The sequence below is a fragment of the Cardiocondyla obscurior genome, linkage group LG14 (genome assembly GCF_019399895.1).
Source record: "Cardiocondyla obscurior isolate alpha-2009 linkage group LG14, Cobs3.1, whole genome shotgun sequence".
In the NCBI taxonomy this organism is placed as follows: Eukaryota; Metazoa; Arthropoda; class Insecta; order Hymenoptera; family Formicidae; genus Cardiocondyla; species Cardiocondyla obscurior.
In genome coordinates, this window is record NC_091877.1 from 892,216 (window position 1) to 918,742 (window position 26,527).

Sequence of the window (26,527 nt, forward strand, 5' to 3'; positions counted from 1 at the left end):
ACGCAGTTCTAAACAGACGTTTAGTTAGGATATACGCTTTGCAAAATATAACAAAATATGACACCAGCGTCGCGTTCTCGCCAAGGAAAACTAGGCCTCTGAAAAATTGGATTCTAGAAAACTAAAATCAAGAATAACAAAACACATTATCGGGCATATCCGATCTTTTCTTTCGATCTTTTAGCTTTTTTAATTTTATTGCGGACGCGAAAGCGAGAGAGAAAAAAAGAAAAAAAAAATTGCACGAGCGGGATTATTAACGTTGTATTAAATACGACTGCAAGTTTGCGAGGATAAAGTAAGATTTCGTTGACGAAATATATTCGTGGATTATAGGTTCACGAGGGTTTTCCTAGAATCGCCGATTAGATAGAACATCGCGATTCTCCGTTCTAAGTAATCCAATGGAGAGATGTTGCACTAAACAGAGAGAAGATGGCTTAGGTGAAGAATAGCTTCGGCGAGTTTGCGTCCAATAAGTAAGTGGTATATACCACCGCGAGCCAACGTAGATATACCGTTAATAAGAATATATAGCGAGACAGGCGGGAGTGGTATCGCCATCGTGCGCGGGCTTCACATTGAGTTCGCAGATATACTATATACGTACGTCATGGACATGGTCCTAAGAAAAATGCGATGCCGGCCGTCTCTACGCCAGCGCCTTGAATGAAAACAAACGATCATCGGGCAGCGAATCCATTGTGCTGTAGCCCGTAGCTATAATCATGCCGTAGAATTTGCACAATGCATCGACAATTACCTGTCAATCGAGCGCGGTATCCAGAGCGTGATAACAATGTCACGTGTTACAAAGGCGCGCAAAATTAAAAAAAAAAAAAAAAAAAGAAAGAAAGAAAGAAAGACAGAAAAAAAGCCCGTCAGCTCTCTGAAGAAGAGCGACGCGAAAGGGCGTAAAAGGGGACGCGCGTGCGAGGTCAAAAATTCACGTCTATGAAATTAGCTTCTCATTTTTTAATTTAAAAAAAAAAGAAAAAAAAATTTAGAGTTCTGGTAGCCCCCGCAAGAGTTTTAAATTGTTCTATCATTTTTAGAAAAATGTTCCGCCGATTAAAGCGATGAAAGCATCGATTAAAAAGTGGGTTGGGTTAACTTCACCGACGTCAAAAATTCGTCTCGGCGTAAAAATCCGACGGCGCCTTGTCGTCGCTCGTCGAATTCGACGGGAAATATCGCGTGTGATCGGTTGACGTTTCTTCCTCTCCGTCGCGCGTTTACTTTCTCGCTCGCATGCAGCGATCCTGGGGGTTTGTACGTACGTCGTGCCGAATGATATTTTCTATTTCCCGTTTCGCGAATACGGATTCTCGCCTCGGGCGTTCTCTGTTAAAGCGTTCACGTAATGGCACCGTCCTGCTTCTTGCAACATTTTTGTGCCGCGTAATTTAACGCATGTAATCTCTTCGATATCTATCCAAACTCGCGGTAATCTTGATTTCCTGAGAGCAACTGGTTATACTAATATATTATAAATATGCGTGTCGCGGAAACGGTTGTGCGAAATGAATACGAACGATAGGTATTTTAGCTGGCAAAGTTCGGCGTCCGACTTTCCAAGTTCCAGAGTTGTACCGAATTGTAGCGTAAACTAAACAAACAATGCACTTGTCAACTCCATTGTTTCATGCATTTCTCTGGCTTTTCTACTATTTGCTTTCCGATCTTCGTACCGCGACAAACGCGATATGTCTCAAACACATTATATTTGCTTTCCGCGAAAGGTGGAAGCACAATCTTTTTTTCTATTTTTTTTATTATTAAATAAATTCTCCTTTCCTCTCTGTCAGTTTGCTAAAAATTCGGCTTTTTAATTATCTTAAAATGGTATTAATTCAACATAGTTCTATATTCGAAAAAATGCGTGCGAGCTTTTAATTAAAAATATATATTACATTTTTGCCAAGTTTTTTTTTAAAAAGCTTAGTACCGCAAAGAATATTTTAGTTTTGTTTAAATTTTTGAAAATTTTCAGATATTTATTAAATAAATATTAAATTGTTATAGTAATGATGGAACTATTCGATTAATTTCTTAAAAAAAAATTTTTTTTTGCTTTTGCGGAAAAGAGAAAAGCAATCACGGCTAAATGTATGCACTTAGTGTATGTCTATGCGTAATTAGTAAATTGCTATAATTATTAGCGATGACAGTAAGTTGGCTTGAATGATAGTTTCTACAGGTGGTCGGTTGATATTTTCGATGTCAATGGCACGCATCTAATCTGGTTACCTCCATGTATCCCCCAGGTTACGAAACTATTGCTTACAGTACGAACACGTAAAATAATAGGAACTTTATCTGGATTCAATAGCGACGGTCGATTCAAAAAATTTTCCGCATTAAACCATCGCGAATAAATAAATAAAATTTACTTTTGTAATAAAATCTAAGTACTCGAGTTGCACAATGCGAAATAGACAGTTCTATCAAGAAGCTCGATTCTCTATTTTTAGCAGCGACTCAACTTTTCGTATATTTCTTCACGGAATATCGAAATATGACTAATAATAACGTATTACTGAACTCGATTTGTTCAAACTTTCAAGAAGGGGAAAACGAATTACGTCGCGCTAGGCATAAACTCGGAATTTATTATCTAACGATGGCGTAATTGATTATTTTATGGATATATTTGTCGTGTCTTTTCCAGTATTTTCTTTAAAAAATATTCCGTCGCGTAATAGCCGCGAAGACGATAAAATTTCTTTGGCAAAGATCTTCCTGGAATTCGTTCAACTTGTCCCAGATGTACTTTCGCGAACAATACAATTCAACGTTCTCCAATCGGTGCGCTTTTACACCCTCGCGCCCGCGTAATCTTCTGGGAAATGCAATTTTGCGGTATTTATCGTGCGGTATCGGCGTGCTCGCACGTTTCCCGAGATGCGACGTGCAAACACTGCTCGTCGGTTAGATTGTCGGTGGCAATTAAGACTGTAGGAGACAAGAGCGATATGCGTCGCTCGCGCGAAATTAATTACCGCGAGACCGCGACGGATAATCTTCAGCTTTCCCCCGAATCTATTCGTCGCGAGTGACGTTTTTGTTCGGGGCGGATCGTTCAAAATTACGCGTCTCACTCTACGTCGGATGTCGCGACGTGTTTTTGCCAACGGCATCGTCAAAATTATGTCACATCTCGGCTCTCGCCGAGGACGTGCTTACGCCGGTATTACGGCTGATAGGCATGTGCATGATACACGGGAAAGGGATGGGGGTGGGACGTCACCCTGAGCTAATGCGTCGCCATGGTAACGTATTCTCCGTTGATTGACCTTGAGCGGGGGTGGGCAAAAGGGTGAAGAAAACACGAGGAAATGAGAGAAAGACGCGCGAAACTCTCGAAGGAGATGTTGGAAAAAAAAAAAAAAAGAAAAAAAAAGAAATAGGGACAAAAGGGTGAGGGAGAAAGAGCCTTTCGCGGCGCGGTCGCGCGGCGAAGGTCCTTCCGTCGGAGTATGCCGTGAAAGAGAATTGCGAGATGTTAAGTCAAAAGAAAAACCAACTTTATGAACCGTAAAGAAATTTCGCGTTCCTTTTTATTGAATAAATCAGCGGTGCGCGCACGTGCACCCCGACTGCTGCTGATGAAGCGCGCGTTAATGAAGTCAGCAGCTTCCGCGATGAAGCTCATTGTTCTTAACGCGGTTAAGCAGTTCTGAATGACGAACGTGGAACTTAATCGTACAGTACAGCCATTCCGATTATCGACATAAACTGGATTTTATTTCGATCCAGCTGCTTTTCGCGTTCAACGGCAGACGAGTGTCCACTCGCGGAATTTACTTGCATAACATGGGAGCGTTGATAATTAAATCGTCGGAGGGGGTTCGAGGAAAAATTTCACGCCGGGGTATTAGTAGCCGTGACGCACTAAAGTGCACCTTTTGTTCGCGAAATTTAATGAAAGAAATGCAGACGATACGAAGAAAAGAAAACGCGCCGGGAGCCGCGTAATCGCACATTTAACGGTAAATACTTGGCACGGGCCCTTGAATTTTCAGCGAGGTAAGATCGAGGGTTTTTACACGCGACAACGCTATTTGAAATTCCGGTCTGGCTGCAGAAGAAAATCGCTTACAAACGCCCCGAGCGGAGTATATAATTAAGCGATGCATATTCATAGAGCAACCGTGAAAGTCACGTTTACTTGTACGTCACGCCGAGCGAAATGCATGGATCGATGGTATCTTGGATCGCGCGTTACAACTTAAGCGTTACGATTCGGAAGCAATTTTTTTTTCTTTCTAAATCTCTGTGATATCAGACGCTACACGATACGGATAATTTGGCGCTTCATTTACGACAGGTATGTCACTTGCAGCTCGAGCCGGGAGCGTGTTTGCGCTAAGTTAAATCTAGATTCTGACAAACACTCACTCTGTCGATGAAAGGTATTTTCGTGAACATGTGTATTGAAAAAAATGCGCTCCAACAGGTTGTTGGTTCTGTCCCTTTTATTTTTCCCGCTTTAATCATCGTAAAAAAGACAATAATGTTCTCTATACGATGAAATCTTCTGCATAACGTCCTATTCATGTGACGCTACACGCGGCATTTCTGAAGACGACGCGTTATTGAGTTGTCCCGTTCATTAATGACACGTGTCGCGTGTGTAATAATTCACAATATACAACACGTAACAAGATGCCTCAATGGTATATTTATTAAAAAAAAAAAAAAAAAAAAATTATAACAAGTTGGCGAAAATATAATTACTATTATTCTCGACGCTGCGCACGTTGCCGCGAACAATCGAATGCTTCAAGCGAGCGATAGTTCTAATTCGAAGTATCCAATGATATCTTCAGCCGACAATCACATCTCGTCGCTCGCAACAATTTGCGTTTCACATTCCCGAGGATCGAACCGCGGTGGTATTACCTCTCATATTACGCGGCACACGGTATTTCCCCCGAGAGAGGCCGCAAAATTTCCGGTACAAGTATTTATTCGTGAAACCTACGTAGATTAGTTTTGAATTAAAGCCAACTTTAAATTAATAGTCCGCCCGTCGGAGAGACAACCCCAAGGGCACTGCACGTGAACTATTACCATACGCCTGACAGACGCATAGACTATCACTCTTCAGAAACGAACTCCCCCAATCCGATTGCGGAAACTCGCAAAGAATCCCGGCGTCATGGTTTATGTTTAGACGCGAAGAAAGATTCGCGGCACGACGCGCCCGGCGTAGCGCTTGAAAATTTTCCGGCTGAAATCCGCGTAAAGTAAATGTAATGTGCAAATCGCGTATATAATATATGTTACATTGTATATATATGTATATATCTATATATATATATATATTTCTCAGTTTGAATAAATGCGACGAATTCAGGTCGCCTTCTCGTTAAGCATTCAGCTCTTGTGTTCCGCGACTGCTAGATGTAATTGGAAGACTTAACTCGCTCGTACGCGTGGTAGAAATTTTATTAAAGTAACATCTGTCGACTTTAAAAACTGCGTTAAGTTTTTTTTTTCTTTTTTTCTTTTTTATTTTTATAAAATACGCAAGTTCTCGTTGCCACTCAGTTAACATTAACAAGGAATAATAATAGAAATTTAATCACGTTTAAGTTGTTTTATTATAGATACTACTTCCGCTCGATATCTCGTCAATTTATTTTCCTACGATATCGCGAACTTAACGGTGTATTGTAAACCCGATTAAATGTAGGGAAAATTCAACAAGCACCCATTGATTTTTGATTTCGTATTCGTTGCGTTCGAGCGCTCGTGTGGAAAATCGCGAATGTCGACAGAGTGCACAATGGAGTAGCGAGACCCGAGCCTTTGGTAAGTTACACGAAGTAGTTTTAAACTAAGTTATCAGGCCGCGGAAACGCGGGCTGCAAAAACAGGGCTGGCGTCGCTTTTTCAGGCTCGTCCCGATGCTAATGCATTTGAAACCGCGCGATTACGCCTTTCGTGTTACCGAACGAGTGCATCGTGCCGCAAGTCGCGCGGGCGAGGGTATAAGGTGTCCGAAATAAAGCTTCGAATTTTAAACACCCTGTATACATATGTATTATCATGCTATATAACTTGGCGGTGAAGGTCAAAGGTTGAGAGGAATTCTCGCCGACAAAGGGCATCGCAATGGCTCCGTTTTGCATAACCGCGGGCCGAAATTTTGAACGAGTGGCAATTAAATGGCTGGATGACAATTGTTTAAACTGAAACTGAATGACGTTGGACAATGTCGCGTCCAAGGCGACATCGAGGGCCATGGAGATAATAATTTCGCCGCGTTACCTGCTTTACTTCTTGAAAAAAAAAAACTTTTATATCGATTTTACTCACGCGTACGCACATTTTCGTCGGAGTTATTCTTCATGTTACGTAAAAGACACGGTTAAATTTTCAAGTATAAATTTCAATATTATCACCTGATCTCTCACGTTTAATACATAATCCTGTCAATAAAAATCGACCTTTTTTTTCCTTTACATAAATTGTTCAAGTATCCCACGGTCGATATTTAACGAAAAATTCTTTTTTTTACTAGTTTAAAATTAGTTCTTATTAAAGAAGTGTATGTATATATTACGTATGTTCAGATAACGAAATTATTATTCGGTCAATTCAGAGTAAAGACTCGCATAAAAGTTGATACAACAGACATGTGGATGGGAAGATAAGTAACGACTTCTTGCCGCACTCTAGAAGAAACTTTACTTAATTACCGCGGCATGTTTATATTAGCGACTGATTGCTTTACCATTAGATCGTACCGACGGCGAATTAATCACCCTTAATTTCATAACGATTCCTTAAATTAGCAAGTCTATTTCTCTCCGGATTATAACTATCCTGTTTGTAATATTGGGGGAAAGTACTTTGATGAATTAGATTTGACGTTAAAGTTTTTATACGAATGCGTGACATATATTACTCCGGAAATGATTTATCGTTGCACAAAAGTCGAGCCACCGGTAGAAATTAATAATACATTACATTGAGAAATACGTGCATTAAACAAAATACCATAAATATTAAAATTAATATACAAAAATCGTCGAATAATCAACCACTCATTAGCCAATTCTTTCAACTCTATACAACACGAACCTGTATTAGAATCTTACTGTAATTTAAACTGATATTCTATTTCGGTGCAAACCTAATTTAAATTACAAATCGTTTTATAATCGTACGAAGACAAAATGTATTTAAAGTGACGACGTTTTTATATAACATTTATGTATAATTATAATTCCGACCCCTACGTAAGAGGAACATATCTCTTATAATTATCACTTTCTCTAATTTAAGACAATATATCTCCCCCCGATGATAAAGCACTTTTACGTATCACGAGCTTCCGCGATTCTCTTTGATAAGTTGTAACCATTGATAATTGACGCTCGTTCGACAATTTAACTCTAACTGCAAAGATAATCGCGATGTACTCGCGCGGGATATACTATCCGCGATTCACACCCATTGCATATCGCGATAAAGCGCAAAAGCGGATCGGAGCGCGCGAGTGAATCGAGGATTTCCGCGAGCGATCGAAGGGGAGGGAGCTCGTAACCGGCGGCGCAAAACGGGCGCGTGTCGCGGGGAACGGAGCAATAAGACGATGAAAACGCGCGTGGAGAAACAGGCCCCTCGAATCATCAAAGGTAGATAACAAGCGTTCAGGGTATTTACCATTTCCGCGCCATCGCGTGCCGGACGCTCCGGGTGCTGGGCCGCTCTCACATCCTCGTTGTCCTCATCGTCCTCCTCGGCCGGCGTCCCGAGTCCAAGCCGTCGTTAGGTAAACCACGAGAAAATCTACGTGCGCGAATAATAAATCGGAACGACCGATTTAATCGCCGGCCGCCGGCCGCCGGCCGCCGCGCTAGCGTCAACGCGAACGTCTTATCGGCGCGTCTCCTCCGGCTTCGTACAATTCTGCCTTCCCGTCCCTTTCTTTCTCGCTCGGAGCTGGTTCGAAGCCCGCTGGATGCGACGGCACGTTAAAAAAAACGTAGCGCTAGATGCGCACACGCGTGAAGCGCGGAACCGACTGGCTCGGCCACCCGCCGTAATCTCCAACCCCTGCGTCAGCGCCACCTGCCTCACACGGATGCTGCCCCTGCAGCCGTCCACCCGCGCGAAAAGCGAAAATCTCCCATTAACATTGCCCCCTCGTCCAACGCTGACGACTGATAACAGATTTTTCAGGAAACTGAACGTGCGTCTAGTCTAAAAAAAAAAAATAATTTAAAAAATTAAAGAACTTGAACGTAGGAACACGATTATTTAAATATTTTTTTTTAATATTCTTTAAAAATCTTAATTTAAATCCGTAATGTAATATGATGCTTCTGTTAGTGGAAAATTCTTTTTTATTGTGGCTTGGAAAAGATGTCACGTGCCGCGCGTTTGTCGAACTCGAATCGTGGGTCTATTACTTTCCATCGCTTTAATTAAATGTAATCTACGACAATATGTACGTAATAAATACGCGTGAAGCTTGACTTTATCGCGCGCTGTTTCGCTCTCGTCTAATCAACATCTCTGAAACGTCGGCTTTTCACCGTTACCTCGCTGCACTTTTGTTTCCCTTTGAGCTTTTATTTTACTAATTGAAGAGTTCCTTTCCCTTTGCACGCCACGTTAGCGTTTGTCAGCGGAACTCGGGCACCTCTCGAGTTTTCCATTGCAATGGAGTTTATTTCGCTGCAGCGGAAAATGTTGCGCCGCATGATATGAAATAAACGCGATTGCGGGTGCAGTGTCACAAAAAATTATTTTCTTCGTTGGATATTCTAAATTGCTGGGCTGTGCAATCGAAATATCGTTAATGATTTTCTTTGCGACGAGCTATCAAAAAAAAAATAGGGATGCAAGTAATATTTGTCTCCTGATGAACTATTTATACAGAAAAATATGATTGTCTGAATTTTTTATCGTTGACGCATCTAGGAAATTCTTTTTATTAGAAATTGTCGAACTTTATCAACCACCGAAATTAAATTTCTTTTTTTTTTTTTTTTTTTTTAACGCGTATGCAAAGTACTTAATTTGCAGGAAAAGAGTATAGAATAAAATCCGTTCCAGGAATCGCGAATGATATTCGTGGTTTGACATTGTACCTTTGCCAGATACGTCCCATGTATGATCCATGATGCATGTCTAATGTCCACACGAATATCGCATTCGCGGTAATGGAGACAGATGATGTAATCCTTGTTACTACAATAATAACTCAACTATCACCTATCCTAATGTCATTCGGTTACGATAGTAGCCAGTAGGGATAGCCAGTTATTTTTTTATATTACCCTTTATTTTAATATTTGAGAGATTCATAAAAAATAGGGGCAAAAGCTATTATAACTTTATGACGCAGTGAAACAAGTATGGATAACGAATAATTAATATTACAAAAAGGTGGAAATTATGACACGCTTAATGCTGTGTTAAACCCTGATCGAATGCACTTGCATTTCTCTACTGCATAAGCACTAATGAAACCATCCGTATCGAGCTTTGAATTACGAGAAAATTAGCTCGCAATATCGAGAAATTCAAAGCAGCCACTAATGAACCAAGGTATTATCTCGTAACCGTAGAATATGTATTCAAACAGACAAATTTTTTTTCTTTTTTATTTTACATCGCTCAACATTTAACAACTTAAACCATCTTATAACGTCTAAGAGATATTACAACTCTAGATAATTCTTTTATCTGTTGTATATATTTCGTTAATATGAAATTTTTAATTTATTTGTTTTAATTTTAATTATATTAATTTTAATTACACGGCCCGACGAGCTTAATTATGTCGCGTAATATTATTGTAAGACAATATCGGTACGAGTTGCCATGTAATCATGTTAATTAATGTATACTAGAGTACATGGATTTACCGCAATTACCGCTTCTATCCGTTTTGTCATTAATCTTGCTATCTCCATTCTTGTGTGCCGTATACACCATAGTGTTCACATATTTGGGCATTTAGCAATCAATGAGTAATGGTAGATGTTCGATAATTTATGTGGCGGTAGAACGAACTTTACACGAATACATATAAATGAAAATTTACGATCAAAATAGCATCGCTATTATTTCGTTGAGCTTACCTAAGATATTGGAGGTTTTACACGAAGAAAATAATGCGGTATGATTTTCCTTTGCATTTATTGGCCTAAGAATAAAATCTTTACATCCGAACCAAAGTCGGACTTATAAAGTCATCTTTAATTATTTTATTCCCAATTTATCTTGTCGGGACACATCATTGACTTATTTAATACAGTACCATCTTGTCACACAGGCATTTTCATAAGAAAAATTCAGGATTATCCACTATAGATATAGACAAATGATACGTAAAAAATCTTAATATAAATTGCTATTTTATGTATATAGTGCTACGTCTATATAAATAAAATCGTATTTTTATTCCCATTTATCCCTCCCTTTTTTACAGAAAATTTTCGAACGTACGCATATCTTGTAATGTACTTGCATGACAAATTTATACAGTCTTTTCAATAATATAGATCACAATGTATAAAATATCTAAACAAAGAGACGTTTGATTAGATGGATATTACGTATAAAATCGAAATACATTAAACATTAAATAGTTTAAAAGTAATATTATCATAGAACTTTCGATCTCACATATGTACACACACAAAATATTTCTCTCTCACGCATACACGCTTTTATTAACCTTAATAGATTTCTAACAAATCATCAAATTATATACTATATTCATTTTTTTTTTAATAATAGCAACATAGGCCAATTATTAGGTTTAAAATTACTTTTTTTTAGCTAGAAATACAGCTTATTTCTTGATATAATGATCATTATACTATCTTTTACGTTTTTTAACATTTTATTTTATCTTTATACTTTCTAATATATTTATTTCATAACACTTTGCGCTTATTATCATATACTAAATAACAAAATTACGTAATATCAATCACATAACGGAGATGATATAAACAGAAAAAAATATCATAATCTTGGAAGTATGTTCGTAAATTGACTATTTTAAATTTGTATGTATATATCGTATCATTTCAAATTAAACGCTTATCGGACATCGTGCATATCCTATTATCTTAGATATTGTTGACTTAAGACTAAATTAAATTTTAAAAATCTAATCAGGAATGAATACAGAATCGCACAGATACTCTAATTTCGAAAAATATAAAGTACAGCTGATTAGATGTATGCAAATATAATGTGCGTTTCTTCATTCTTATTATTATAATAGTTGTACGAAATAAATCGAATGTACAGTAACACCCTATCAATCGTATGGACATCTATTTAATGACTGTATTAAATGCATATTATATATACATATATCAATTTGGTTTTTACGATTTATTATACAACTAAAGAAAATTAAGAAATGTACGTTTTCGTGTTACGTCTTAAATATCACGACATTACTTTTGCACGATATATGATAAACGCATACCAGATACTATTATGATCATTACATAATACGTATTTCTTATGTATGCAATATTCGTAATGTATACATATATTGTATGTTAAAAGATATATTTAACTGTAGGCACTTATAAAAAGCACATAACAATATATGTTCTTAACTACTACACAACGTACTTTATAAAAGAAAAGTTAAATACAGTAATATGTTCTTGTTCGTTTTTTAGGATTAGAAATAAATCATGTGAAAAATAGTATATATCTATTAAAATAAGTTTACGTGATGTTTAAAAAATATGGGTCAACATCAATAGTAACTTTTTGATATATTTGATTTTAATTAGTAATAAACTCTATTTTAAAAGAAAAGTTTATTAAATAAAAAAAAAAAAATGATATAAAATTGTAACATAGTGTACAGAAAAAAAGTAAATAATATAGTTTATCAGTTTGGTGAGAAAACTAGATCGATGGATTTTACATATCATTCAAATGTTCCCTCAAATATGTCATAAAATCTACTAGACCAGTAGACAAAGACCTATCTACAACAGTTTGTGGTATCCAACCTTTGAAATTTGTATTAAGAATCCAAGTAAAACGACATTTATGAAGATCATCAGGTAACTCCTCTGTTGCAAAGCAGCTTATACCATTTTCACCCCTAAAAAAATAATAATAATTTGTAGCACTTGTTAAATAAGTTTTTAATTTTTCTCGATTTCTTTATTTTTTATATAATTTACTTCAGAAATCTTACCTTGTCATATTTGGGCGAACTTGAACTGACGCGGTAGGAACCGATACACCACAAGTGATATAATAATTTCCTAATTGTTTACGATGCCTTAAAATAACAAAATCTCGCGCTGTAATAAGCCCACCACCAAAAGGGCTTGTTGCTTGATAAACAATATCTGTGTTTTCGTCAATATTCTATTAAAAATAAATTTAATTATAGTAAAACATTTTAATATAGAAGAAAAGTAAAAGGTAAAAAAAAAAAACTGTAATTTTACCTGCAGTTTCATTGATTCTGTCACGAGCTTATTCCATAAAGTTTGTTCCTCGACATCATCATACAATAAATCTATCAGAAAACTAGCAGGCGCGTTAACAATACCCTTAAATAATAAGTAAATTGTTTTAATTTTTATATTTATATACTTTAAGTTTATGCTATATATGTACAACTCACCGTGATTTTTAGAACCTTTCCGTCTAATTTCCATTCAGGTGGAAGCTGCATACAGGCCATTTCATCGCCGTCGTTTGTAACAATTATATCTTTCCATTCTGCCGATGTTAATAAGTCGTGACAGTCTTGTAACATTTTAGATACTTTTTTTTTATATTCATCAATCTAAAAAAAAGCATTTAATTAGTTAGAATATTAATATTTAGAGATTTAATAAATTTCCTTTTTTTTTTAATGCTTGTTATAAAGTAATAATCGATCAATAAAAAAAAAAATTTACTAACTTTTTCAGGTGTAAGTTTTGCTAAGAACATAAATATTTCATTGGATCTCGAGAGTTTTCTTGAATCCTCTTGTTTTTTAGGAATATCTTCATCATCAGAATGAGTCGGAGATTCCACAGGCGTGAAAAATGTATTCATGTGATCAACGTGTGCCAAATATTGTCGATCAGTAGTAATGCCTTGTAATAATGGAGTTCTTTCTGCATCCGAAAAATCTATAAATTTTGTAAACGTTCAGGTTTATTAGTTTTTATATAGTTTATTAACTCACAGTTTAAAGATAAGAAAAAATGAGGCTGTTTAGAAAGAGACCACTTACTTCGAATCCAATCTCTTGCTTGAGTTTCTTGAGCTATTACGCGAAAATCGAAGAACCAAGCTTCTGCCCATGCTAATATGAAAGATGTTAAGATCAATAGAACTTGAAATACTGGCTGATTAGCTGATGGCCACTAAAAATACAGTACATTAATAAATCAAATAAAAGTTAATAATAAAGAAATAAAAAATACTTTAACTTACGTCGAAAAGAAAAACTTTGGCAATTAAAAAGGCACATGTTGTGGCAGTTGATATCTGCAAAACAAAATCTTTGTCATTTTCCATATTTTTTTCTGTGCTTTCCGTATTTTTCAAGTCTGTCAAAAAATATTTTACTTTGTTTTACATGTTTTGTTTTTTATACCATTTATTATAAGTAAATTATTTTTTGTAAAAAAAGATTTAATTGCCAAATATACTCACAGCTACAATGATCCAGTGATTAAGATACAGTAGCGCGTAAAAGAGCAACAAGACCGTGAACCTGCAAATCGCTGCCATCTGAGAAGATGAAATCCGTAAAATCTCTGTTTTCAATGAACAATGAAAAATTATGACGAACTGAACGTCACTGTCGTCATTTTTATTAATTTTAATACAAATTAATGGTAGAATATACTTACTACAATATCAAACAAAGATGACTTTATATTATAGTGTATCACTTGATTTGTAAAAGCTGTACTTAAACTTTCACCTGCAATCTGTAAATAGCAAAACTATGAAATCGAACAAAATTTAGGCGTGTAAAAAAATGAATCGTCTATCTATCCATGTTAGCAAAAAATTTAACTTCTTTAGATTTAGATATCTTAGGCTCTAACATACCATTGTACAAATGAGCCACATGAGGAATGTAAGAAGAAGGTCAAAGGTGACAAAAAGGCAAAAAAAACGTCTAACATTTGACATTCTGCCGTTGTGTCTTGCTCCGGCAATCAAATCTTCGGTGAGAACTATATCCGTCGGTCGTGTTATACTATGGTGTGTAACTGAACTTCTTTGGGAATTGATAGACCCACTTAATATAGCTTCAGCAGCCGTTCTTATTTGCCTTTCATCTTCCGCCATCGTTTCGATACACTTTTAATACCGTCGTCGTACGGTCGACCTGCAGTAAAAAAAAAAAAAAAACACAAGCACATTTTTTTATAAAGAATTTCACGAATTAAATTAAAGATATCTGATAACATATCGTTGTAGATTAAAATGGTATGCATAGAATATATAAAAATATATTAATAATAAAATTAATATGACCGTTTTAAATAAAATATAATTTTTACGAATTAAATCAAATAATAATTTACAATCTAAAATCTAGAGTACAATTTTATTAATTTATTTTCAAGCCATACAAATCTCGTGCAGAATTTAATTAGAATTAACTACAGCACAGACAGGCGTAATATATCACGTAAATATAATTTTATTGAATCGTTCCAATACAAATTTTTTAAAAGAATTTAGGAAAAATATTACACAGCTCCAGTTCTTGATCCCAAAAATTAATCTTAACCTCCAAACTGCAAGCACAGTTGTTTACGTCTTAGTTACGACGCAAACAGATAAATGTGAAAAGTTCGTAATAAAATCAAACGCTTACACGCTCTCGCTAGCACCCAAGGCATTGCAAACAAAGACGTATCGTGCTTCGATCGTTTTCGTTTAAACCCCTTTTTTTTTTTTCTTAATTTTGTTACTTACCGTTTTGCGGCCGGGAGATTTCATAAATGCAGCCAGGTAATCGAATAGTGTATCGACGAGACGATATCACATACATGCATCGTGCCGCAGGCCCTTACACAGTAGAAAAAAAAATCATTTGGTTACACCGTATCAAACCGTATCACCAAGTATAAACAAGGGAGCACAATGACGTTTTCAGTCACGCCTGACGTTGGGCATTTCAGAATCGTGCTGTCAGACGTTTCCAGCATTTCTCCGTTTGATCATTTCTTTTACCGTCGATTGAATATCAATTCGAACTTTGCGCTTTCGTTCAAAGATGGAATTAGCGGCGTCACGGCCATTACAAAAGAGGCGTGACCACGAATTTAGCGGGAACGGCGTTTGAATGCCGCAAACGAGAACAAGTGTCGTTCTGTTTTCGTTATTCTGTTCAATACAATAAAAGACAGAATGACACTCGTGTCGTCTGTGTCTACTAAAAAGAAAGCAGCCTTACTCTTCCTAAACTTCTAATACTTTTCAAACGTTTTTAGAGCTTCCGCGCCGAAAAACCTCGGGATTGACGGCTTTCGACACTTTAATTTTAATTTATCGCTTACCAAGGGCGCATGATTAATTATAATTATATATTACTATTTAATAATAAATTAAAAATACTATAAGGATAATTAAAAAATACATGCTAAGTTTATTTAATTCGGTAAACAAATACATTGATAAGTATAAAAATTTTACTGGTTTATATTTGTACGGAATAAAATTGGTAATGTGTATAAAAGAAACAATAATATAGACTTCCAATTTTTTTTTTTAAGGCTAGATTATTAATGTAACATTTGGTAATCTTATTTGGTATAGGTGTACCTCTCAATGTTCAACATAAAATACATTACTGCTATTAAATATTGTACAAGTTAAATGTTCGTACAAAGTAATTTGAATAAAAATAATAGAACGTAGAATAATATTTACACGACTATAAAGTTTCACATTATCACAAAAATGCTACTTGGATACTTTAAATTCGTTTAAAACCGCTCAATTTAATCAAGAAGAGTAAGGGTACGCAATGAGTCTTCGGGATAAGTCTCTATTTCTGCGATGGTTCCGAAGTTGAAAGGGACTGCTATTCCACCGTCGAGAACTAAACTTGCATCAAAGCATTGCGATTTCACAGTAGCCTTCTTACAGAAACCACGAGTATGTACGTCTTTCGAAATGGGCATCGCGTTGGTAATAATCATATCCCTTATAGAATAACACAGTTTACAATCCTCTGTAAAAAAAAAGTATACTCTTTAACGTTTATCTAACCTTATAATTTACATGACACACATACCTGCATCGAATCGTAAGTTGCTGTTGAACGTCGAGCAGATCGTATCAATTTCATCATTGGTAAACTGCTGTTTATTATTTACGAGGTTTAATAATTCTCGTACAGTTTGGTGATTTAAACTGTGTATAGATTTGTACCAAGACGTCGATCCTGTCCCAGTGCTCACGCACAGACCGGAGCCCTTTATTTTGTGATACTTTTGGTCCTCATCAAACTTTATAAATAAAGAACTAGTTCGTGCTGATAACGTTTCGCCCATAAAAACCTGGTGACAAATACCAGAGCTGAGATATGCATAAAAAAGTAAGTCAAATCGCTCGACTTTAAATATATACATATGTATCGAGAAACTAATTAACTCACTTCATTAAGCGCTAACCAAGGTAAACGTCTTTCCTTTGGTAATTCGCTAACTTTACTTTCAAATTTTTCGGTTGTACAAAATCTGTAAGTATATATAATTAATTATATATTTAATAAAAAATTAATTATCGCCGAAACCACTTATAAATCAATAAATAAAATAATACATGATTTAATTATAATATTAATTAATTTAATTATTTATTAATAAAACAAAAATTAATATAAAATAAAAACTAATATAAAATATTAATTTGATTATAATATTAATATAATATACCTGTCAGCAATACGTCCTTTCTCGTGCATATGAAAAGTAGGTTGCCATATTTCTTCTCCTTTTAAAGTGATTCGTATTCGTCTTCGCATGAGCGTACTGTAGTGTCCAGCTCTTAGCATTTCAAAAATTTCTGGTATGGCATTTGTAAACTTTGCTGATAATAAAAGATAGCCTTCTGATTTTTCAGGATATGAGTTAATGCCCATTACAGGTTTTTTATTGTTAAATATTAAATTTGAGGCTAAGAGAAACGTTCCATCACCACCAATTGGTAGCACCAAATCCGCCCATGTAAAAAGCGAAGGATGTAAATTTGTTCTAAAAAAAAATGCAATATATTTTTATCACCAATAAATATTAAATGACTAAGAAAGATTTAAACTCACCTATTTATTATTTTATACTCTACATTCATCTTTTGTAGAATCTGAATAACTTGGTTTTCTACATTTTTGGTGGCCAAGTGGCTAGCAAGCATGGTGTCATAATCTGAACCTTTTTTGATCAGTTTCATCTTCAGCTGGTCTTCGTTGAGTTTGGGTTCTCGTAATTTTTCGAAGTGGTATCGAGACAATTTTTCCACAATAAGTACTTTCTTAGGCACAAAACTGGATTCATTTCGAAAGAAAAAACGCAGGCTTCTGTGTACATTGGTAGAAGGAGATTGTAAAAGCTGCAACGTTCCTAAAAAAAAAAAAAAAAAAAAAAAATCAAGAATATCGATCAATTATCACAATTAACCTGCTTTTGCATGCTTCAGATAATTAGATTATCAATGTATATTATCTTATGTACAAGATTAATTGGTTTCTAGCACAGATTATAATATGCAAAAACAATATTCGCTTGTAAAATACAACGTGATAAAGTGTTTCCTCGATTTACCTTTGACCTGATACATATCTTTCAGAGATAAGAGACATTTACTCAACTACGCGATAAAAAAATAATTATGAGAATAACGAACTGTCACATCTGTCTTCAAAACATCGTAAGAAACTGACTTCTTTACATTAATAAATGATAGTTAAGTATCCCATACGGCAAATATTAAAATCTCTTTCTTTATAAATTGTTTTTATTTTTTAGAAATATTGTCAACATTATCGTTATCACGAGTATATAAATTATGTTGTGTAAAACAAAAGTATTGATGCTTTTTCTTGCATTTTTCGTGTACGAAACGGAATGATTACATTTAAATTTCTTTACCGTAAAAAAAAAAAAAAAAAAAAAAAAAAGAATAATAAAAAAATAAAAAGAGGAAAGAAGCGCGACAATAAATGCTTATTTCGTCGGGAAAATTTCCATTTCGAGATATCTGTGTAGGTCGATTTCCCGGTCTTCATTCTTCCTGGGCATCTGCGGCTGCCGATTAAATCTTATCGATCTCATTTTTTTTTTAACGTAACTGCTACGCGTGCTACGCATACACAATACAGAATACAATAAAAGAAAAAAAAATGCGTAAGAAAAATTGCTCTAAAGATGATTAGCCACGTAGTTATACTCACTGGCAGTTCCAGTAGTTCCACAGAGGTACTTAAAAACCGTCATTGCATGATGATCGAGGCGTTCACGTAAGCAATACCGAACCGTTGCTAATGAAAAGTTGCTTCGCAATCAATCGATGGACGGGTAACCGATCCCCTCTCACCGGCAAAAGCCATGCGGCGATCGAGTGCCGTATCTTGTCACTTTTTATACGTACATATGTACGTACGTACACCTGTACTCGTATACACGTGACTCACTGTCGCGAACGGAGCGTCGAGGCAGTGTTTACTCCAGATTCTAGAGTAGAATTGAGTAGAGTGAATAAAAAGAAGTGAAACCGAAGCAGGTCCCTCTCTCCGATTGGCTACGCCATGCTACGATTATTTCCGGCAGCCAGCCAACCAGACAGTCAGAACAGCCAGATCGCCTGAGCGGGTTAAATTAAATAATAAGAAATAATTTTTAACATTTATTCCTTCCAATTATCATAGCGATCTTTTGGTACAGTCTTACATACACTCTATTGCAATGATTTTTATATACAGTGCTCTAGTCCTTAAAAAAAAAAAAGAAAAAAAAATGCGGGAACAAATATAAACTGCATGAATATTTCCTCAATCTTCCGTTTTCTTCTGAAGAAACATTATAAAATCTTACATGTACATATAGGAATGCGATCTTTTTGCAATACAGCGTGCCGCCGTAAAATGCCGTACTCGGCATGCAATATCGATACCGGGAATCGCATACACCAAGACGTAGAACATTAAATAAGTGGTATTAAAATGGAACTTTTTTTTTTCTATTAAGACGAGTTCTCCTATTGTATCACATTTCTCACGGAAACGAAAAGAGGTGATACCGCAGCCTTTGAAAAAAGATATCCAATCGGACGTAGACAACATCCGCGAGTGCGTCGAGATGTTATTCGGATTTTGCCTTCGTGTCCTCTTTATAATGTAGCAAGACAAGGGAGAACAGAAACACGCCGGCCATCATGGAAAATGCGCTTATGTAATACGGAAACGCGCTAGGTATGAAGCGTTCGTATTGCGTGTGCTGCAAAGGACGCACAGAGACCTGCGTAGTGCTGTAGAGATGTGTCAGACCGATGCGCATGTAGTCCACCTTGAACTGGTACACACCGTAGACGTCGGGGATTTTGAACCTTCCCTCGTAGCGGCCGTTTCCCACTGGTTTCATGGTCATACGCACGAACGGATCGATCCGTACAAATTCCAGCTGCAGATCATTCGTCTCGTAGGGTACCCATTTGCCGCTCGCTAGCCGCTCGACCTCGATCGAGTACACGACGTCGTCCATGATCGTGTATGCGGCTGGTGGTTGAGTCTCGCCGACGCGATGATGGTGAACAGACGATACGCGTATAACGCCGTTTTCTTTAAATACCCACTGCGCCATCGCTTTGGCCACCTGCTGATTACCGGACTTCGGGTATCTCTGACCACCTGCAAATGGTTTTTTTTAATCTTATATAATTTTTTTCTGGATACCAAAATTTCATTATTAACGATAGCTAGTTACAAATCTTTTAAAAGCTAAGTGAAAAAAATAATTTTTCCTTGCGGAAGAATTTAAGTCTTTTTTTTGTTACCTTGCCCCTTTTGAACCGGGCTAGTAAACGCCTCATCGCTGAAGAAAAATAGCGAGCCGGAGAACAAAACTCGAGCGTTATTTCTCGCCTGTAGAGCTGCTATCAGCAGAGTATTCGTGCCAACGCCGTGTGGATACTCTTTGATTGGTTGATCAGGATAATAGGTGTAAGCTGAGGTAGATGCCGACAGTAGACGTAAAATTAAAGGATTATCTGTATCTGCAATCAGTCCAGTTCCTTGATATAATAATGGAGGGATGTCTTTACTGCCAACAATAACTGGAGCATCTATCAGATTTGCTGCATCTGCTACTATAGTAGTATGATAGCCACCATCTGACACGTCATAGTTCATGTGATCGATCACAGTGGAACCTTCCTCATCTACTTCCAAGCCACACTCTGAGGCTAATTCATGTATAGCATCGCCAGATTGAGAAGAGCCAGCAAGTAGAACATTCCCACCGCCGTCTATGAATTCTGTTATTACTTCTACGCTTAGAGCACCACCAAATTCCTCCACTGTAGGAGCGAATATTATCAGATGTTCATATAAATATTCGCCATACTTAGACAGCTGCAAGGCTGCATCATCAGCAGACTTAAAAGTGAGCTCATAATGACTATCTGCAATAATTTTATAACATGTTATTAAATCTTATCAACTAATTTTATCAATTAAATAAATTTAATCATTTCTTGATAAAAATAAATAATTATATATTAAAAAAAAAAAAAAAAAAAACATATAAGTAAAACATTAATATATATCGTAATAAAATAACATAGAATTATATAAAAAAAAAAATTAGACCTGTCGCACTAGAAACGACCATTTTAAAGCGTAAAAACATTATTTTTTAATGAAATTAATTAAAAAATGACATAAACTAATTAAAAAATGACATTTTGCCGAAGGTCCAGAAACAGTCAACGTTCTACTTGATCCAGAGTCTTTAAATTAGAATGAGAAAAAATTGAGACAGATTGACACTTGTAAAAACTCATCGGTTACTATTCCCCGTGTATATACGCGGACGCGTGTAATATCCACGGAGACGCGTAGTGCACGCCGAGAAAGCGGTCCGGACTGTCGGCGTCGACTAGAATAGAGAAGTGCCAGTACCCTGTAGCATTTTGAAGAATATCGAGTGGGTCTCCTTGGTCGCGAGGTTGTCGAGCAAGACGAGGACCCGGCCGCCGGCGTTCGAGCCGGCGAACACGAGGAACAGGCAGAATAACCTCGCCGCGAGCTTCATCGCGCACCACTTGTGTGACGAAGTGCCACGGGCCACGTCGAACGGTCGAACGTCGTCACGCCGAGATAGCGTGTTCACAAATTCATCGGCTGCGGGCCCGGGCGTTCCAAGTGCTCCAACAAACTCCAGCCGTCCTGAGCCAGCTGGATCAGTCTGGGTAACCTTCCGTGAAATTCAGATCGCGCGGAACTTGAGAGACAAGAACAGCTGTTATTAACGTAAGATATAAATATATATTGTTGTTACGCTTATAGCTCATTTTTTGGTATAAAATGTGAAGAAAGCGATAATTAACTTTACGTTTTATATAAAGATATTCTAGGCTGGAGTCTGTGGCCTCCAAGAAAAGAGGTTATCTTGGCTGAGAGATTGGGTTAGGTTAATCATTCGCGCTTTCCCGCCCGGCATATAATTGTAACAATGGATGAAAACGATGAAAATTCGATAAATAGCGGCAATCAAAAGGAGGATTTATGCAGAGGGGCTGTTGATAGCATCACTTCCACGAAGGACTTTAATTTTTTCTTCGAACAAAGTGACCACAGCATCAATAAGGCTCACTTTTCAGAGGTGAATATTTTTGTGATAATATTTTAGTATAAAAGTAACATAAAATGTTGGTGAATTTTAATTCCGTGGATAATTCCGGAAAATCCGTCAGTCCTGAAATGTTTTTGAATAACTGGGTATTCTGGACATTTTTGTAATTATAATAAATCTTTTTCAGATATATTTTGCATATAGAATAATTTTATTATATTTTATTTTACAAAAATTTTACAAAAGCTATTGAAACAAAAAATAAATAGAAAGGGAGACATAAATATCTAATCGTAATACTGGGTGATTGATGCAAAAATAGGTTCCCCAAATCTGCAAGGACGAGCCATGTCAACTCGGAGTCGACGAAGCAGGTCGTGGTCCGGTCTTAGGTCCGATGGTCTATGGTATTTCGTACATTCCGTTGTCTCAGAAGCAGCTGCTGGTCGATCTAGGCTGCGCCGATTCCAAGAGTCTGACGGAAAAAACGCGAGACAAGATATTCGATGATATATGTGAGCATAAGGACAGTATTGGCTGGGCGATCGACGTGATATCGCCGAACGTAATCTCCAACAGCATGTACCGTCGCACCAAGATCTCCTTGAATGAAGTCTCCATGGTATCCGCCACCGAATTGATCCGGGGCGCGATCGAGGCAGGCGTGAACGTTACCGAAGTCTACGTGGATACTGTCGGCAAGCCCGAGTCCTACCAAGCGCGACTGAAGGGCGTGTTTCCCGGTATCAAGATAGTCGTAGCGAAGAAGGCCGACGCGACCTATCCTATCGTCAGCGCGGCCAGCATATGCGCGAAGGTGTCGCGGGATCACGCGATACATGCGTGGCGGTTTCGCGAGAGCGAGAATATCGAGGCAAAGTATGGAAGCGGCTATCCTAACGATCCAATGACTAAAACCTGGCTGTCCGCGAACGTGGACAAGGTATTCGGCTTTCCGCAACTCGTCCGGTTTAGTTGGTCCACTGCCGAGCAGATTCTACAGTCGAAAGCGCTGACGGTGGAATGGGAGGAGGCGGAGGATTCGGAGACCCCCAACGAGCAGAAGATTTTAAAGTTTTTCGCCAAGTCCCCGGCTAAATCGTCTAGCGTTAACACAAAAAAGCATCCATTCTTTACGGAACGCTGTCTGTCTAACGCGGCTGTTTTATGATATTTGCTTTATGCTGATTTCGCTCGTTCCTTCGCTGGAGTCGCATAATGGAATTATAAAGATCATTGATGTAAGATAAACTACTTATAGAAATTATTATTATCATTATATACTTTGCTTGTAATATACAGTAAGAATTTTTACAATTAATTAATTCAGATCGAAACGGATTAAAGAAAACGGATTAAAGAAAACAGAATAAAGAAAACGGAATAAAGAAAACGGATTAAAGAAAACGGAATAAAGAAAACGGAATAAAGAAAACGGATTAAAGAAAACGGATTAAAGAAACGTTTGGTACCATTAACACGGTGGTAAGTGTTTCAACATCACTATCTTTCATTATTTTTATTAGATCGATGTACAACACATTTCGGGAGAGATTTATTTACGCGGTTTACTAAAGAAAATATTTCTGCTGAGTAGAGTTTAATGATTCTTTTTCGTAGCCTTATATTACGGCGTAACGCCTCGGAACGTTAAATTAAAGACAAGTATGTATCGCCCGACTTACGACTTTATATATATATAATATGTATGTATATATGTACATATGTACAAGAGAGCGTGTGTTCTTAGAGCTACCATAGATAAAGAGCGTGGCAAGTTTCGTTGACGAAACCTCTACACACCGTGCCACCATAATTAATTAACAATTAGGAATGCGTGAAAAGTCCGAAAAATCTTTGGTTAACGCACGCTACACAGTCACACACGGTCGTACAATTATACCTAGGATATTATCTCGTTAACGTACGATTAATAGCGGACTAGATCGTTAGGGGCTACAGAGTAGGTGAACAGAAACGACGATTTGTTTTGTTTGCGTTGCGTCGCTGCCCGGCTGTACGTACATACGCGCTAGATCCTCGATTCGTGTTTATATTATTGATTTGCAGCAGCGTACATACACGGCGCCGTGTTAAGTACAGCATCGCCCTCGTTTTCTTAACTAAATATCCACCGCCCGAAACGGATCGCGCGGCGCGCCGATAAATTGATCTCTCGTCGCAGCAACGCTTTCCGGATATTTTCAAGTGATCAAGATTTCGGTAATAAATGCTCGGATAAACGCTTGGGAAGGGACGATCGAAACCAATTCAATTTGCCCGCGTGTTCGAGAAATTTTTGCGAATTAACAGCGTATTGTCTTGAAACTCGGCAAAGCGCACTTGCGGCATTCCGACGTTTCGGACTCCGGTTAATGAAAATTCAATAAAATGCGGAGCCGCGGTTTGAACGACGGATAAGCGCTTAACCGCACACTGCGGAATATTTGGCTGGATACAGCCGGTGTGTGTGTACTACGCACCCGAGGAAAATCGATTTATGCACTCCACGCATGAGTCGCCGCGGGCAGGCGGTGTAAAAAGTCGCGCGGCTCTGAATTTTCGCGATAAATAGTAGATCGGTATTGGCAGTGTCGACCCCTCGGCGAATATTATAACAACGGGATAACGATTTTCGCCATGCCTTTTCGCCCACTGTCCATACACAGAGACGTAGTAGTAATTCGTGAACGCGAAAATCGAACGATCGAGTCGCCGCAAAATTTTTTTTCTCTCTCTATCGGCGAAAAACAAAAGAGAAAGAGAGAGAGAGAAAAAGAACTCCGTTCTTCACAGCGAAAGCTCCCGCCGAGCGTTTCGAGTAAGGTCTAATGCAGTGGTGGTAGTAGTAGTCGGATAGTATGTGTCGTCTGCCTACAATTATTACGTGGTTTCTAATTCCACTAATTGCAATTATAAAAAATATAAACAACACGGGTAATTTCGTATTACGTAATCATGCCGCGGGTGGGGCGGGTGGCGTTCCACAGGCCTAGGGGGTGAGCGCGAAGGGCGTCCCTCGTGCCTTACCGCAGCATCAGTAATCCCATGATCACCAGCACGACGCACGGTCCCGACGCTGTACCTCCGCTTGCTGCAAAAAAAGAAGGGAGGGAAAAGCTGTATAACCCCCTGTTTCTCTCGTAGTCGGGAGGGGGGGAGACGTTTCATAAATATTCAGGGAAGATTCAAAGTTTAAACTTCGGAATTGAGGCTCGGGCCAAGTGAATTTGGCCGAGACGAATTTGCGCTTAGTTGGGCGGCGTAAAAAATGACCGGATTAAAAGGAGGCCCGCCAACGCAGAATCCGCGAAATTGGATTCCTTTTTTTATTCGATCAGGCGCGCGACAGTCCGCGTTCCCGCGTGTGCTCGTAAAGGGAGAAATCCCGCCCTTCCAGGGGGAGGGGGGGGGGCCGTCTCCGAAGTGGGTTTTGCGCGAAACGAGTTACGTGTTTACCCTTTGGCTTGCGCGATAGAACTAAAACAGCGTATCGCGGAGAAACGACGTTGAGTTGCTAAACTATCCGCGCGTCAGGACGAGAGCTTCGAGCCGGAGATGTTAACAGCGAAAGGGCTGGATCCATTATTTCGGTCGCCGAGCCCTTCTCGCGCGGCCACAAAGCCTATACTTTTTGCGGGCTCGTAATCAATATTAACGACGTGAACTGTGAAAAACGCTAGGACTTTTTTCTTTTTTTTTTTTTTTCTACGGAAAACGATTCTTATCCCTCTTTATGCGCGGGATAGGTAATGGCTTTTAAAGATAAACCCTTCAATCCGTAGATATTTATGGTAAATAAAGTGTCCCAACAAAAGTTAATAATTTAATGTCCGGTAATATTGTTCGAAAAAAATATCGCCGCGAGCAAATTAATATTTCACGGACGTTTAATTAAAACTCGAATAATACAGTGAGCAAAACTCGCGGTGGTTTAATTTTATTTATCAGGCTTTGACTTGCGATTCCTCTTTATCCCGTGCCACGTTGAAATATTGCTGAGAGAGAGAGAGAGCGAGAGAGCATTTAAGTGTAAATTAGTTCTACATCCCGAATAATTGAGTCCGAAATGTAAAAGAGGGTTTCTCCTTTTGAAATTTTGATCCGTTTCTTTTCCGCGGCAGGGCTAACAAGGGCAGCTGAATTAAAAGACGCGACAAAGAAATCCGTGCTCGTGGAGCAGGCGTTTCGCCCTTGTCGCTACGTCATCTCCCCTCGAGTCAAGGGCCGGCCGGGAAATTTTTCTTTTTTTTTTTTTTTTTTTTTTTTTTACCTAGGATATGTTCGGCGTGCGTGTGCCCTTGCGCCCTTGTCTCCCTGCTCTCCATTACCGGTATCTTCAGAGACCTCTCACCCTCTATGCTGAGCTCATTCGATTTCCAATATACGGTATATATCCTCGCCAGGCATTTGATCTTCAAGTCTCCCTTCTTGAAGTGCTTCGAGCGCAGACGGAACTCTAGACCGAGCGTGATGGTCTCCAGACCGTCCCGCTCGTCCACGACGACAGGGTGGTGCCTCAAGAACTGCGGGTCGACCTAATCGAAGTGAAGAAGCGGAGTGTATATTCTCTCTTGACGATGACGATGACGGCGGGGGGCATTAACCTCGCGGCCGGGAATACACTTGCGTATTCATTTAAATGTCCCGCGGTACATTGACGAGTCTTTAAAATTTTCATATGTAGC

At 38.0% G+C, this 26,527-nt stretch overlaps 6 protein-coding genes across 7 annotated transcripts in view; 1 reads left to right on the forward strand and 5 right to left on the reverse strand.

Annotated features, from left to right (window-relative positions):
* The window catches only part of Dgk (diacyl glycerol kinase 1), a 75,547-nt gene extending 67,504 nt beyond the window's left edge, over positions 1–8,043 (reverse strand). The window contains exon 1 of the mRNA XM_070665676.1: positions 7,681–8,043. The gene's annotated coding sequence lies outside the window, so the exon portion shown is untranslated. The remainder of the gene's footprint in view (positions 1–7,680) is intronic.
* Positions 8,044–10,150: 2,107 nt separating this feature from the next.
* Positions 10,151–15,233, reverse strand: Start1 (Steroidogenic acute regulatory protein-like). Its single transcript, XM_070665682.1, has 11 exons — positions 14,962–15,233; positions 14,083–14,365; positions 13,878–13,958; positions 13,678–13,755; positions 13,456–13,509; positions 13,253–13,385; positions 12,934–13,148; positions 12,650–12,814; positions 12,471–12,575; positions 12,212–12,387; positions 10,151–12,115 (listed from the first exon to the last, which is right to left on the reverse strand). The coding sequence occupies exons 2-11, from the start codon at positions 14,323–14,325 to the stop codon at positions 11,929–11,931; spliced, it is 1,437 nt and encodes a 478-aa protein (XP_070521783.1). The 5' UTR covers positions 14,326–14,365; positions 14,962–15,233; the 3' UTR covers positions 10,151–11,928.
* Positions 15,234–15,611: 378 nt separating this feature from the next.
* Positions 15,612–18,752, reverse strand: LOC139107828 (NAD kinase 2, mitochondrial). Its single transcript, XM_070665683.1, has 6 exons — positions 18,443–18,752; positions 17,315–17,612; positions 16,929–17,246; positions 16,649–16,730; positions 16,286–16,550; positions 15,612–16,222 (listed from the first exon to the last, which is right to left on the reverse strand). The coding sequence occupies exons 1-6, from the start codon at positions 18,483–18,485 to the stop codon at positions 15,990–15,992; spliced, it is 1,239 nt and encodes a 412-aa protein (XP_070521784.1). The 5' UTR covers positions 18,486–18,752; the 3' UTR covers positions 15,612–15,989.
* A 129-nt stretch (positions 18,753–18,881) lies between these two features.
* Positions 18,882–21,365, reverse strand: Ost48 (dolichyl-diphosphooligosaccharide--protein glycosyltransferase non-catalytic subunit Ost48). Its single transcript, XM_070665702.1, has 3 exons — positions 21,167–21,365; positions 20,041–20,667; positions 18,882–19,894 (listed from the first exon to the last, which is right to left on the reverse strand). The coding sequence occupies exons 1-3, from the start codon at positions 21,297–21,299 to the stop codon at positions 19,350–19,352; spliced, it is 1,305 nt and encodes a 434-aa protein (XP_070521803.1). The 5' UTR covers positions 21,300–21,365; the 3' UTR covers positions 18,882–19,349.
* A 32-nt stretch (positions 21,366–21,397) lies between these two features.
* Positions 21,398–23,261, forward strand: LOC139107833 (ribonuclease H2 subunit A). 2 transcript variants are annotated; one of them, XR_011546572.1, is made up of 4 exons: positions 21,398–21,517; positions 21,613–21,869; positions 22,162–23,080; positions 23,170–23,261. XR_011546572.1 is itself a non-coding variant. In XM_070665694.1 (3 exons), exons 2-3 carry the CDS (start codon positions 21,720–21,722, stop codon positions 23,008–23,010), a joined length of 999 nt encoding a protein of 332 aa, XP_070521795.1. In that variant the 5' UTR covers positions 21,398–21,517; positions 21,613–21,719; the 3' UTR covers positions 23,011–23,219. The 2 variants fall into 2 exon arrangements, 1 of the variants encoding a protein (XP_070521795.1); XM_070665694.1 differs by having other exon boundaries at positions 22,162–23,219.
* A 64-nt stretch (positions 23,262–23,325) lies between these two features.
* Positions 23,326–26,527, reverse strand: part of LOC139107837 (fasciclin-3) — a 94,739-nt gene continuing 91,537 nt past the window's right edge. The window contains exons 5-6 of the mRNA XM_070665701.1: positions 26,113–26,377; positions 23,326–24,933 (exon numbers count right to left, since the gene is read on the reverse strand). Coding sequence (XP_070521802.1) covers positions 24,866–24,933; positions 26,113–26,377 — 333 coding nt within the window. The 3' untranslated portion in view covers positions 23,326–24,865. The remainder of the gene's footprint in view (positions 24,934–26,112; positions 26,378–26,527) is intronic.

Excerpts from the sequence above, each read along its gene's own strand:
- Start1 (XM_070665682.1), bottom strand. The coding sequence starts at position 14,325 with ATGGCGGAAGATGAAAGGCAAATAAGAACGGCTGCTGAAGCTATATTA. Across the intron at positions 13,756-13,877 it reads CATCTTTGTTTGATATTGTA|ATGGCAGCGATTTGCAGGTT; the intron begins GTAAGTATATTC and ends TCATCTTCTCAG. Across the intron at positions 13,386-13,455 it reads CCAAAGTTTTTCTTTTCGAC|TGGCCATCAGCTAATCAGCC; the intron begins GTAAGTTAAAGT and ends CTGTATTTTTAG.
- LOC139107828 (XM_070665683.1), bottom strand. The coding sequence starts at position 18,485 with ATGACGGTTTTTAAGTACCTCTGTGGAACTACTGGAACTGCCA. Across the intron at positions 17,247-17,314 it reads GAGTATAAAATAATAAATAG|AACAAATTTACATCCTTCGC; the intron begins GTGAGTTTAAAT and ends ATTTTTTTTTAG. Across the intron at positions 16,223-16,285 it reads CAACTTACGATTCGATGCAG|AGGATTGTAAACTGTGTTAT; the intron begins GTATGTGTGTCA and ends TTTTTTTTACAG.
- Ost48 (XM_070665702.1), bottom strand. The coding sequence starts at position 21,299 with ATGAAGCTCGCGGCGAGGTTATTCTGCCTGTTCCTCGTGTTCGCCGGC. Across the intron at positions 20,668-21,166 it reads ATTCTTCAAAATGCTACAGG|ATAGTCATTATGAGCTCACT; the intron begins GTACTGGCACTT and ends AAATTATTGCAG. Across the intron at positions 19,895-20,040 it reads CCCGGTTCAAAAGGGGCAAG|GTGGTCAGAGATACCCGAAG; the intron begins GTAACAAAAAAA and ends AACCATTTGCAG.
- LOC139107833 (XM_070665694.1), top strand. The coding sequence starts at position 21,720 with ATGGATGAAAACGATGAAAATTCGATAAATAGCGGCAATCAAAAGGAG. Across the intron at positions 21,870-22,161 it reads ATAAGGCTCACTTTTCAGAG|GTTCCCCAAATCTGCAAGGA; the intron begins GTGAATATTTTT and ends ATGCAAAAATAG.